The 14,577-nt window shown below is 38.3% G+C and overlaps 1 protein-coding gene across 1 annotated transcript in view; it reads left to right on the forward strand.

Moving 5' to 3' along the window:
- The window catches only part of CELF2 (CUGBP Elav-like family member 2), a 375,608-nt gene that overhangs the window by 59,636 nt on the left and 301,395 nt on the right, over positions 1-14,577 (forward strand). Inside the window, exon 2 of the mRNA XM_049814458.1 lies at positions 5,920-5,955. Within this exon, the coding sequence (XP_049670415.1) occupies positions 5,920-5,955 (36 nt within the window). The remainder of the gene's footprint in view (positions 1-5,919; positions 5,956-14,577) is intronic.

Genomic DNA, 14,577 nt, shown 5'->3' on the forward strand with positions numbered 1-14,577 from the left:
GAAATGTGAAATCAATGTCCTGACCGTTTGTGGTCATTAAAAATCCCATGGCACTTTTCTGCAAGAGTAGAGGCATTGACTCCCAAGTCTTGGTGAAATTCCAACTAAGTAATTATATTCCTCCCGATACAACCTTCCTTTTAAAGCTAATTTAATGTTCCTCTTCAGCTGTTCTCCCTCGCTTTAAGTGGAAAATCCTTCATTTCCCTTTGTAAACTTTTCTTTAGTTCTGCTTTATACTGACAATTAGTAGCTGTCTTTTCTCTTGCCACATCACTGATGCATGTCTACGCAGTGCAAGCGTGGACCCCTACAATTTAAAAAGCTGTTTATTGATGGTCTGGTTAAAGCCATTGAAATTAATGGGATGTATCCCTTTGAGTTGGTGGTCACAGGAGCCATCAATGCTGTAGCTTAGAGGTGTTGCTCAACAGTCTGTTTTGGACCCCTCTCTACCCTGATTTTCTTGTGTTGCTGAGCGTAGTGTAGGGAGTCGGGGGTATGGTGTCTGCTCCCTGTCTGCGTGTAGGCAGAGCCAGGAACGAGTGGTCGAAACATCAGACACGTCGTTTGTTCTGGCAAGCCAGATTTGCCCATGGGGCAAAACAAAGAACAGCTTCACGGTTTTAGAATATTTGGAAATATTTCAAGGTGGAACTTCCTAGTTATCATCATTATTGCAATTTGTTACACACAGCTTATCAGCCCACGTGCCATATCCAGTTATGCTCACAGTGGATATTCCTGGAAAAATATAAACTTTTCAAGTGATCCTCTCAAATACTTAATTTCTCTTCAACTTGTACTTATTTCTGTTCATAAGCATATCCCTTCCGGTACGATTAATGCTTGTTCCAGGTGGAGGACTCTGTTTAGTAAAGGGTTGAACGTTTCACCCAGACCAGAAATATCAGCTTAACTTTGAGGGGGGTTTTTGTGCTTCATGGAAAATGAGCATAAGTGATAGATCAAACTGCTCCTTACAGGGAATCAAATGGGTCATGGTCACTTGTCCTGGAGAAGACAGGACTATCTAACCCTCCTGGTTGAAATTATGACCTCTGGCTCTGATGCCTACAACCACGACCTCAGGGTTTGGACACTTGTCTTCACAAGTTGGAAGACTCCCGTATTCTGCATCGTGGGGGTTTTCTGCTTGCATTTGTGCTGCTTTCTTAATGGCACACCATACAGATCCCTTCTTCAGCTTCGCCCGTATCCTTATGTCCTTATCCTCATGTGCCTCGTGTGCCGTAGGCGGGCTTTATCCTCTCCCCAAAGTGTGAGATGGAAAAAGGAAGAACGGTGACATGATTGCAGGAATGTGTTGCTGCCTTTCTTTTTGCATCTTCCCCAGCACCCCGACAGATTGCTTAGCTTGAATCCATATGCTTTCCTTTTCACAACAAAAATTGTTCTCGATGGAGACCTAAAGTGATTTCCAAATCACTAAGGGTCATGATCCCGCAGAAGGAAAACTTCTTTCTAAGCATAGCCTTGACTCCTATGGTTTGAACTCAGTACTTGCTAAGTTTCCTGGCATGAATCTCGCAGAATATACACAAGATTAACTCAGTTGCCCTTTAAACCCCTGCCCTGTCTCTTGTGCCTCAGTTTACATCTCTGCGGAAGCACAGCATGGAGTATTAAACCGGACAAAAATGTTGCACAGTTAAACCTCAGAGCTGTGTTGTGCCAAACCCTGCACGTAGGTGGGTAACAACAGCTGCCAGTCAGCCTCTGAGAGAAGAGCACCATATGATTTCTCAGTGAGCAAAACATTTAATACAAACACAACACTTTCCAAGTACTCTGAAGAGTTTTCCTGAACAACTTTCTTTAAACAAAACTAATAGGCAGTAAAGTCTGTTTGCTGATCTTTATGCAGATCTTCCCGCTTCCACTTCATTATGAGGTTTTGACTAAAATATTTATACTTTTCTGCTTTGGTACACATCCTACCCCAATCCTACGGGAAGGATTTCTCAGCCTGTAGAGAGAAATGACAAAATGTGTGTGTGGTGCTTGGTTCACCCACACTGGCTTTCTGAGTTTTGAGAATAGCTATATAGTCCTCTCTGGAGGGTGCAGAGCCTCTTCAGTAGGTCAAAGCTCCTCACAGATCTAATGAACAATTTGTAAGCCCACAATTTGATCTTTTTGGAAGACCACACATGACAGGGTAACATTTGGGGGTGCAGATCTCCCACCCAGCACCCTTTTAGCTTCAAAAGCACCTTTATCTTCCATACGTACGGACCACACTACCCCAGATCTGTCCTGCACCGCTGAACACAAAATGCTGGGAAATTGTAAATTACCTTCCCGGAAATCCTGTGGTTGCAGTTTATAATGTCACCCTCCACCTAACAGCCTTTCTAGGGTCTTTAGCCTTGTCCTCTTCTGTCCTTAGCGTTGTTGTGCATTAGCTTATCCCGTTTGCATTGACGCTGATGTCAGTGGAATTCGGGGCAGCCCTGATGAAGCGTTTTGGTTTCCATCTTCACTCTTTTCTAAGGTCATCCTTTCATATCATAGGCAGGACGTGAAAATACGTGGTCTTATATTCATTTTTCCTTTGAGTATTACCCTTCTCTTGTTTTTATCCTAGGAAAAAAAATATCTGTAGATACAGTAAATTATGAGTTATATTTATTGTACGTGTTATTTGGGAGTACTAGGGATCTGAAAATTGGTTGTATAAGTCTAGCTTCAGTTTCTTGAAATACTTCAGAATCCATACGACTGTATCCATTATCTTTAAATAAACTTTAAGGGTTTTCTTGATGAGTAATTTGCTCCATAAGATTTTCTTTTTTAAACTCCCATGAAATATATTTATAGAGCAGTGTTTCAATTCCTGATATTTATAGGACACTTACAGTGGACATTAACCATCTTCAGCAGTCCATGTACCATTTATTTCCAGTGACTTTGTAGGGATAATTGTGTTTGTTTTCTAGGAAAATAATATTTTTAGTTTAATAATCTAAAGGGGGAGCGGGTATGGTTTAAATGTTTACTGAGTTTATGAGAAACAGTGAAACCTTTGGCTAGTTGCGAAGAATCAAACTTCCCTTTTACTTGTGAATTCTAGAGTTTTGTTTGAGTTTGATCTGTATTTCAAAAATCGTTACCTTACGTATTTTTGTTTAAAATTGGAATTTGATCTGACCAAATGCGAAACTGGCAACACAATTAATTACATTAAAAATGTATATGCTAAAGGCCTGCAGTGTCTTTGTTCAACATTCCGATCACATTCAGATTTTTTACCGCTGTATCGACTATTTAATAATTGTTTTCATAAGGCCAGCATCTCTTGTAGAGAGGGTTATTTAACAAAAATGAAAATCTTTAGAAATTTAGATGCACCAATCACTCACTTCTCTGCTCAGAAGCTGACAGTGTGTTTCCAGTTAAACGTCCTCTTTTAAACCTAGCTGCTTCTGCTTCTTGACGCTTCTGCAACACCCACCTGCGATTTGCCTCTAAGCTGGATGAGCAACCGCTATTTTATAAAATGTGCTCCCATACCCTAAAGCAATAAGGTTTGTGCTATTCTGTTATTAGAGCGATAACAGGTAGCTAAAGGCTAGGGAGTCCCTTTAGAAGAAGAAACAAAGAAACGCCCAGCCTGACTTTTTAGTCCAGGTTCTTTCCCCAAAAAAGCATTTCAATGAAAGGTGATGATGCCTGTGATTAGTGGTGGAAGAGAAATATTTCCTGACTGCTCGAACCATTTAGTGATCCAGTTCTTTGATAGGTTACAGAAAATATCATATAAATTCTTTGAACTGTGTAAGTTATGAGTAGGGCTTGGAAAATAAGGTGGCATGACACCAACGTGCAGAGGTTTAATGAAAATAAAATATCTAAAACGTACAGCTGTATCAAATTACCCCATAGAAACCAAGTCTGTATTGCTCCACTCTAATTTCATTTTCTTATCTCTTTCCATTCTCTTCCTCTTGCTCCTGGCTCTCACCTTTGATGCCATTTATATCGTGGACTTTGTTCATCACAGGCACCTGCTAAATACAGACCTGTCTGCCTTTGCTGGGGTGGGAACTGGCTCTTCTGAAAGGGCTTATATAGCTGTCGGTCTGCCACTGAATGCTGTGTGCAAGAAAAGGGTGTGAGCCAGCTTTTTTTTTTTTTTTTTTTTTGCTTATTCCTCTTTGCAACCACTGAACACGGTTCTGCTCTGTGCCTTTTGAAGCAAAACGCCGGGAGGTTTAAGGCAACCTTCTGTGACCGGCAAACTGCGCAGCTTGAAGATAGAGACTCAATGAAAATGCAAAGCCATGCATGTTTAGAGGCACCATTTTATCTTCTCTGACGCTGTAATGGAGTCTACAATGGCCAGTGTAACCATTAAGGAAAAAGCCTGGGTGTCACTGTGGGGTGCTCCATAAAAAAAAATTAATCCTTTAAAAAACAAGACCTTGTACATGCTCATAGTTCATATAGTGCCAAAAAGCATCAGGAATCTGGAACTAAAGAGGAGCTCTGAATTATTGTGGCTTTAGTATAATAACTCCATAGTTGCCCCATCAAAAAAGTGGCTTCAGAACATTGTAAAGTTCTACAAGAGCCTTCAAAAATAACTTTCTTTTTTCTTTTTTTTTTTTACTTTGGATTCATAAAGAAATTAGGCTTGGGGTTTCAATCTGTATTTATAAGGTTTATACCCTCAGAACAAAAATGCGTAGGCTCGGTTCCATGCTTAGAGGTCACTAGGTCCATGGTTTTGGGAATTGTTAAGGCAAGGAAGATTCTGAGGCCGGTATTAATTACCACCACCACCACCTCCCCCCCCAAAAAACCCCAATATTAGATTTCCCCCAGCACCACCACCTGTATGTAAAAGTGAATGGAAGGATTTTCTGTTCCTCAGCTGTAAACAAGGAGAAGAGAGTATTATGTTGAGAATTGTCCCATACCACAAGTTCAAAGCTAAAGATCTGAAATTGTGCAATTTGGATCCAGCTGAAGCAAACAGGGTGTGAACTACCCAGCTATCTTTCATGCAGCAAACTTAAACATAGGACACAGATTTCATAGCTGGACAAGCAAAGTGTGAAACGAGTTGGACCTCTGGTCGAGTCTAGGACAACGAACCGCCTTATGCCTCCTTGATGGTTTTTTTGAGGTCTTATACATGCGAGAGAAAGGAGAAATAGAGCTATCCAGCTGTTTTGCTGAAGTTTGGATAAGGTCTGAGCAAATGTGCTGGGGAGGGGAGCAAGGACATACAGCGGTGGTAGATCTGGGATGTATTTTAAGGACTGTGTACATAGGTAATGGTAACGTATTTAATTGCGCTTTAATGTGACATACTGGTTACATTAGCCCACTTTCACTATCTCACGCTCAGTTTCCCTCAAAACAAATTGCAAACCCACAAACCAGATTCAAACAAGTAAATTGGATCAAAAATCACATATTTGGAAAACAACTAATGCCTAAAACCCAATATAAGAAGATTTAACGTTAACATGGTATCTTTTTCAGTGCACGACATGGTTATAAATGTGTAGAATGTCTTGCTTTTGCTGCAGCACTGAAAAAAAGGAACTTTTTCCACTGGAAAATTGGCCCAGTGCTACATTTCATCTATGTAGGACCATGCAGTGCTGGCATTTGAAATAGCGATAATTTTATGCCTAAAAAATGAGTAATTGAACCACTGAGAACTTCATTCTGATGAAATCCTTAGCTCACACTCCATCATCTGCTTTTCACATTCTTGTGTATATGATCATGCAGACGTCACATCTGCAAATGACGCGTTTGCGTATAAAGCTGTGTATGTGTCTCTGCACTCCTATAAAATATAAGCAGTATAAAGGCGTCTTTAAAATTTTATAGCTTCTTTAAACACAAGCTAATTTTTCCTCACTTTGTGTCTTTCAGAGAGACTGCCACAGAGTTATCTGGAACATTACCAAGGTAAGCAAGTCGCTCTAAACTGCATCTGTGTATCCATGTCTGGAAGGTACTGAAAAGAGCACGACTTTTTGAGCCAGAACATGATCCTTTTCCTAAGGAAAACTGCTGGGATCCTGAGAACTGGGGGTGCAGAGAGGAGAACACACACCGCTTGCCAGAGACAGACAAAATGTCTGTGAAATACTGACGCAACCAAAACGGCGCAGCTGAAAGCGACACGTTGAAGTTGCTTTGAGGTTTAGCACAATTATGCACCTGATGAGAAAAATCCCAGATGTGGCTTTCTTCCAGCTGTGCAATTATACCCATTGCAGGGGGTTCGGCTTTTGCTTTAAATTTCACCTGAGAGATGAGGGGAGGGAAATGTGGAGGTAGGAGGAAAAACACTGTGATCTTAAGGCATTTTCATTTGGAAAGCAGCTTAGACCAAATTCTTCTATGCTGAGAAAGCTTTCCATAAAATAATAGAACTAGACAAGACTCGCAGGCTGCAGTAGAGGTTTTTGATGAGAGACCTGCCTACATATTGTCAGCAGATGCAATAACATGCTGTAATCATGCAGATAGAGAAAAGGGTGGAGAGAAGGGAAACAAAAAAATCTGATATTGTAACCTGTCACTTAGCAGAGATGCCTGGTGAGTAAAAAAAAAATGGTGCTCTCAGTCCTCTTGCATCTTCTGCCACCAGTTTTGCTCTCTGAGGTGCAAGGGGTTTTAACGGGGTCACGGTTTTGGGGAGGGTTGTTCTCTGGTTAATACCAGTACTGTAGTTTATACAATATATAACGTAAAAAAAAATATTTCAACAAGTCAGTTTTCTTTAAGCATGGTAATACATACAGAGAAAAAATGTCTGCCTTTATGGTGCACGAGGTGTATATTATTTGGCCTGTCTATATCGATAAGCTGTAAATACGTAGATTTTCAGTGTATGTGATGGTTTTTCCCCCTCTGTAATGTATCACTTCGTTCTGTAGGTACAAACTTGTGTGATTTATATCAGTTGTTAATTTATTAGATACTTACCATCACTTGATATCCTCAGTTGCGCAAGCAAATACGGTGGTGAAATTTTGCCAGGCGTTTGAAGTGCAGACGAATTATCAGGCCTACCTGACACATAAAAGATTTTGTTCATCTCCATTGCAAAAGAATTACAATTCTTCACACATACAAAAAAGAAAAAAAAAAAAGAAAAAAAAAAAAGAAAAAAAAAAAGAAAAAAAGAAGAAAATAGAGACTCAGCAGAGTAGCTGTCTCCTTGATTAGGAACATCAATAACAATGCTTAGCTGTATCTTTTACTGGTCTTAGTGCTAAAATATTTCTAGTTTTGACTGCATGCCCCAGTTGTTTGGGTGTTAGATGACTAATATAGTGGAAACATGAAGTCCTTGTAATGTAGAAATGAATTCCACTTTAAATTAAGTTAAGAAGAGAGATATAGGTGCTTGAATAAACATCCAGTTTCATACTTGCCATTAATGATTTCCTAAATGTGTTTTTTGAATTATTACCACAAGCCTTTAATTTCAACTGTGGCAAGATGTCACAAGTAAAAATCAGATTATACAAGCAATGTGCACAAGGCATTGCAATTGTGTTATAAATATTAAAACCAATGATCTTGTCTTGATTTAAAACAAATGTTTACAGCTGTGCGCAGGTTGGCTAGTCCTCCAGCCTTCTGGGGGATTCACCTGTTCCTGCAGTTCTCTAGACAAGCAGTTCCTTGGGGTTTTTAATCTTATGTTGTGATGTATTAATCTAATATTTTTTGTTCTTCTTTCAAACTTCAAGTGAACCATTTTGCTATTATTAATTCATAACAGTGAAACAGTCTAAGTTCCCCACCAACACCACATCTTCTTCCACCTTCACCCTGCAACTACTTTATAGCATATAAAATTTTAGTTGTTGCACCTTGAAATAACGAAACTAATAACCGCTTTCCCGTGGTCGCTGTGTTCATTGTATTTTGTCCAATGGGGCAGAAAGAGCCCTCTGTAATGCTAGAAATCTGACTCCCATTTGTGCAGGCAAACATGATGCCTTTTCTCAGGGTAATAATGACTCGTGGATATATTTGTGGCCAGGATTGATCAAATCCTTTTCAAGCACTCGTAAACCTGGTGAAAGGGTTTTTCCTGCACGTGACGTAAGTGCGAGCAGATGTGTCTGTACTTGGAATATTTTGTCCAACTGTCAGGAAGGTTTAGGCGCTGGTGGCACTGATTTTTTGTTGTCATTAAAAAAAAAAAAAAAAAAAAAAAAAAAAAGGGGAAAAAAATTCTGCAAACCCCCTTCTGAATTTTACCTAGTTGAATTAAAGAAGTTAAAGATTTGTTCCCAGAATGCCCTGTAAATAGTCAGAAGTTACAGAAGAGAATATTTTGCATATTTTCTCTTCTCCTATAGTAACCAATAGAGGTTACGTATGTACATTTTGAAAAAAGAAAAGTGTCTTAGTAAGTGGTGACTTTTTAATATAGTCATTTTCCATTAGATACTGCTGATTGTTCTCTCATGATTATATTTAAGAGGAAGAAGAAATTACCTTACTTCTTGCCACTGAAGAATATGTACCATTGATAGGCAAATGTAGAAAAATCTGAGTTGGTGGACATCATTTAGAAGAAAAGCTAATAGATTAACTTTGCCTGTAGAAAGATATAAAAATATTAGGCATGATTATATTGTGTCAGTTCTAATTTACCAGTTATTTCTGATGATTTGGGGAAGTTCAAGCTAGGGAAGGAATTGAAAATTTAAACTTAAAATATGATAAAGAAGCTTTACAATTTTTATAATAAATGACATTATTATATCTATGAATGTATATTGTTTTTTTCGAAGACAGGCTTTCTGTGTGCAATGGCACATCAAAGAACGGATCTTCACAAGGAAAACTTTATAGTAATATTAAGTTGTTCATTGCATGACCTATTTAGAGTACTCAGATACTTCTTGTTGTAGACTACATAATTAAATTTTAAATGGAACATGATAAAGAAATTATACTGGTGATCTCTAGAGATTTGAATACCCTATTTGGATCTTTACAAGAGTGTAGCGAAGGCATACTTTAAAATTTAATAAAGGTCTGGCCTATTTTTTTTTTTCCTCTTAGATGTTCTATAGCTGCTATAGCAGTCCTATTTCAAACTATATTTGCTCTCAACGTTCATAGACGGTACCTGTGATAACAGACCAAACTAAAAGTATTAGAAGAAATATAGCTTAACTTGAGAAATGCACCATTTACACATGATACAGAACAATTATTGAAGGAAGATAAGCTCTTAAAATCTTGTGGTACCTAAGGTAGTAACCACACTTTCATAAACCAGCGTCTGAGCTAAGCGGTCGAAGGGAGCAGTAAATTAGCGAGGTGGAGTGCTCGAGCACAGTGCAAAGCCCTATGGGCACGAGGGAGATGATGTTTGGAGCTTAAACGAGAAAATACTCAGCTTCAATATCAAAGGAATGATTTCAGTCTCTAGCCACTTCTGTTTGTTTCTGTGAGAGTTACTTTATATTTAAAGAAGAACAAATATTTTAAATATAGACTAACCTCACGGATTATTTATTTGCTTAATACTAGGTTACTAATGATAACAGAAGTAAAATTTGGGATACTTTTCCATATTTATGTAGTGGCTCAAATTTACATTTCACTCGGGGCAGGACAGGGGGGAGAAGTTTAAAGTTTAAACGGTCACTTCCTCCTCTAAACTGTTCTTATTTACTGTTAAAAAAAATAAAGAGAATAATTTGCATAGATATTTTGTATAGAAAAAAAATTGTAGAAAGACGTCTGCAGCCGCTGCTTAAATCTTGAACATACTCAGGAAAACTTGTGTTTGGAGGTAAAGGCCATCTTAAAACTGTCATTTAGAAATTATTTTAGAAAGGTGGGAGGAAATCTGCAATAAAATTTAATGGCATAGATACATCAATGTGAAACCAATCAAGTAAGTTCAAAATGGAAATTTAAATCTTTAGCTTGTCTTAGAATTGTAATAATTGGCAAACTTTATATATTTTAAACCAGTGGTCTGGAGTAGGGTAGAAATTTAAGCCCTCTTGAGTTGGTTTCTTATTCTCTGCCTTTCCATAAATTTCTTTAATAATGTCTAAGTTCCATTTACTGTAGAGACTTATGTTCCTGTGTGTCTACAGCATTTTGAAAATAGAATTTAAGTACTGAAGTCACTTCGGTACTTTTGAAAAATGTTAACCTGCAACTTCGCCATTATTTAAATCTAACGCAACTAAGCTTTTATCTAAAGGGAAAAGAAGAATTGACAACCCACCATATGACAAGCAAAATGAAATCTCTTGATCACTAACTGTCAGCAGTCTTTCTAATACCATTGTGTTAGGGAATGATATGTCTTCCAAGGAGCTAAGTACACAAGGTTTTGAATCATTTCTGTCTTGACAGCCTAACCCAAGTAACTACTTGTAAGTGCTTGGATGAATTATAAAATCTATGTGGCTCTGTAGAGTGAGTTAATAAAACATCTATGAGCATTTTAATTACTATAAAATGAAAAGGATTTTCTCCTGACAGTAATAGGGGCATGGACTAAAGACCTGCTTGACATCTCAATTGCTGTCTTCACTGGTTTTGCATGGATTGTGGGAGCTGGGGTTAGCTTCTGTGTTTGCTTTTCTGGTTCCCTTCCAGTGGAGGTCTTCTGCCAAGCAATTTCTCTCACTCTGAGAAGACCAGGTTATAGTTTTTACCCCTCCTGTTTCATATACTGTGGATGTCCTCTCCTGCCACCGGTGCCGCTTTGCCAAGTCATGTCAGGCTTGAACACCCATCCACCTACACTGTACGCGTGTCTCTGCCAATTTACAACAGAATTTTCCTTACCTTGATGTAATATTTACTGAAGTTTTATTCTCCCTTAAATAAAGCGGGGATTGCGAGTATTCCGTTCGTGACCCTTTCTTCTAAAGGAGAAGTTCTGCTTCCACCTCCAAATCCCTTCTCAAAACTCACTTTCATTTAGAGGCATATAAATAATAGGTCAAGAAAATGTTGTTGCTTCTGGGTGGCAGGCAGTGGTAGGTGATAACATTAAAATCTCTTGAATGTCAAACTATATGCAGCTAACCAGCTTTAGTCTTTGGAAATGATCTCATCTTGTATCTTTTCTGAAACCACATCATTAAAAAGAAAACGATTCCAGCCCTTCGATATTTAAATGTTCTCAAGTCAACTGTCTTAAAGAGCAGGTTTTCCATAATTTGAATGCCTGCTATTTTCTGAAGAAAATCATTATTTTAAATTGAGACTTGAATTTAACTAATCACTGCCTTAAAAAAAAAAAAAGGAAAAAAAATCTTATGTTTGACCTTTCTTTATGCCTCAGATGCTTATTTCTAAATACTCTTTTCTTTCATCTAACCTTTGAGCTGTTTTTCTGTACTGCAAGCAGGACTGCCTATTACCCATTCTATGTGCTGTATAGGAATGCCCTGATATTGTTTGGTCCTTCTGAGATGCTGTAATATAAATTACAGTAATTATTTGTGTTAGTAACGAGTTTGATGCTACTGTAAGTGAATCTGGGTTTTCTGAGGAAATAATACACAAGTTATCTCTTCACTATTCTGATTTTTATTTTTTTCTGAGTAAAGCTTCAATATCATTAAAATGTGACAGGGAGTTAGTTATTCCTTCTAGTAGCTGTCAGCATTTTTGTTGTTGTTGTTTTACATCCATTTTGAAATATGATTTTTACAGCTAATGTTAATCTTAAAACACACTTATGTGCAATCTGATCCCTTTCTGAAGAGATATTTTTAAGATCTTAAGAGGAGCCTAAGGAGCATAGAGGTGATTATCCATATGTGCTTACTGATGACTTGCATTCAGAAATTTCTAAGATACCAATGGCAGGATTCACATTGCCTAAATTTAGCTATCACAAAAATCCTCAGTCTAGAGAACGAGGGCAGAAATGAAGAGAAATAGGTACCTCATCTCAGGACAGGGTGAATAACCTTGGGGAATTGTTTTTCTTTCTCCATTGCCTGAAAGTGGAGCCTGGGGGAATAGCATAGACTAGACGTTTCACCTGATGATAGCTTTAATTTAAGGTGAGTCCTAGCAGCCTAAGTTTTATAAGTGTAAAAGTGCCAAGTGACGTAAGCCAATGCCTACTGGAGTTTCGAGGACATTGGCATGCTTAACCTCAAAAAAACTTTCGATATTTGGTACTTAAGTCCTAAATATAGACTCTGGGAAGGAGGGGGGAAAGTCGGACAAAAATGATTGTTGGACTTGATATGGCTGTGACCCAGAAGGCAGTAACTCTTCTCACAGTGCAGTGTCCTCAGAAATCATGGCTCGCGGTCTTGAAGCGGCTCCTAATTATACGTAGCCTTTGAATCTTAAAATGAGTGTTAGTGATTTTACTCAGTGACCTGGGTTTTGAACCCACAACCATTTTTCACCAGCAATTGTTAGCATCTCTCACAAACCTTAATGAATTTGACAGCAGACCTTTATCTTAAAAGTCTGGTAGGGCTTTTATTTTTATTCCCTTTTGTAAAACTCTAAAACTAGAGGCATATTCCCTTCTTTTTTTTTTTTCTGTTATTCACCTTTACCAGACTTCCAAGCATCTTTTTAACTCGTCTTACAAAGCATTGCCATCCAAACGTGCCCAATGAGGATAATGTGCAGCAGAAATGAAAGGACTCGGATCTCTTCATTTCCATTCCTGAAGGTGAATTCCAAGATCGTGATTATTTTTATTTATACAGTGCCTAAAGAGTGCTAAATACTTTATGGAACAAATAAAAGACCTCTTGTAGAAAGCACGCATTCCTATAATCTAATTTTAGTCTCAAATCAGGCAGTATGAATGCTAAGCAGCAGGGCTTGAAGAAAAACGGAAGGTATATGAGGGCTACACTAATAAGATTGAGCAGTTATTTAGGTTCATTATCTGTTCCACTTAATATCGCTGCAATATCTTACTGGTTTAAGTTAAATTTACATTGGTCTGCGGAGGACATTTGACTGACACAGGAATGGTATTTCTCCGGTTAGGTCAAAAAATGAGCCCTTGAACAGCAGTTTGAATGAAGATAGAGAAAAGGACCATTACAGATGTATTTTGAGAAACAGCAAAGGAAACAAACTTAAAATACAAAGCCTTTTTTCCCCCTCCTCGCTTTATTTCCCAGCTCAGTTGAAATACTTGTGCTCCAAGCTAGTAATTTTTGTGTGTATCCATCGCTTAAGTATTGTTTCAGAGCTTAAGATCACTAGAACAGCGTTATGTAGAAAGTCAGTGCGAAGGATGAAACTTGTGGGAATAACTTCAGATGTAAATATGCATTTGGGGAGGGAAAAAAAAGATGTACACACATCAGCTTCTGGAGAAGCAGACCAGCAGCTGAAGTCAAGGAGAGCTTTGTTAACATGGCAGAGTTGAGTTTTCGCTTAGTTCCTTTGCTACAAGACAGTCAAGGCATGTATAATATATTATGATATAATTATATACTACAGAGTATTATATCATATGTTTTATAAATAGTTAGAAATGAACTGCTGATATACAAGATTTTTTGTGTGTCATCCTTACCATTGGTCCCAGAAAAGCAGTAGTAAGTTACGTGGATGGGACAGTGTCAGGATCCCACGCTGATACTCCTAGGACAGCACAGACTCCGGTTTAGTGCTCCCTTCAGCCTTCTCTGCCTTGTGAGCTTCTCTTTTATTTATGAAATAATAGCTAATGTAACATCTACAAAAATTGCAACTGTATGAATGATTCCAAAAGATTTGCTATGAAAATCAAGCAAGTCTTAGACAATTCTTAGTAAATTATTTAAAGGGTTTTAAAAAACCCCCAAGAACCTAACACATTCCCCAGTGTTCAAGGTTAACAGTTTATACTTCATCTACATTATATTAAAAACATTTTTACTGGAGTCCATAAATGTTACATATTTTTAAAAGGCAATGATCACAGTGGGACTAGATACATTACATAAAGCCAGACACAAGACCTGCAAGCAGTAAATGGTGACTGTTTTTTTTATTTTTTGTGGGTGCTGACTTGAGATTCCTCCTGTGAGACGATGCGGATTTTCCCCTCTGCGCCTTGTCATTAGAAGCAGGCAGTCCCTAAATTTTTTCTGTGGTCAGCAGAAGAAGACCGTGAGCCCCAAATTCCCATGTTCAGAGCAGCGTCTCATCGCCGTGCTGTAATTCTCTTACTAGCGGGGATGTTTTGCCAGTTTGGAGCCACTGAGGACCTACCCCACTTTCTGTGTACCTTCTCCCAGTGTATTTTGCAAGTTGTGCCCTACGCAGCACTTCTACAACAGCAAAGTGCTGGCGCGGCGCTTCTCTTAACTGGGCTATAATGGAAAATATTTTTCATTCAGACCCTTGGAATTTTTAGCACTTTCGCACCGTGTTCTGCAGGGAACACTAAAGCCTCAGCGAAGCCATGATGTTGTAGAGGGGATGCAAATCATGTCCGTTTGCCATAATCGAACCTAATGAATGTCCATGGAGAACAAGAGAGGGAAAACAAGATACTAGGCTTCAGCTAAAAAAAAAGAGAACTGACTATCAGCCCTTTCT

This window comes from Accipiter gentilis, chromosome 11 (genome assembly GCF_929443795.1).
Source record: "Accipiter gentilis chromosome 11, bAccGen1.1, whole genome shotgun sequence".
Classification (NCBI taxonomy): Eukaryota; Metazoa; Chordata; class Aves; order Accipitriformes; family Accipitridae; genus Astur; species Astur gentilis.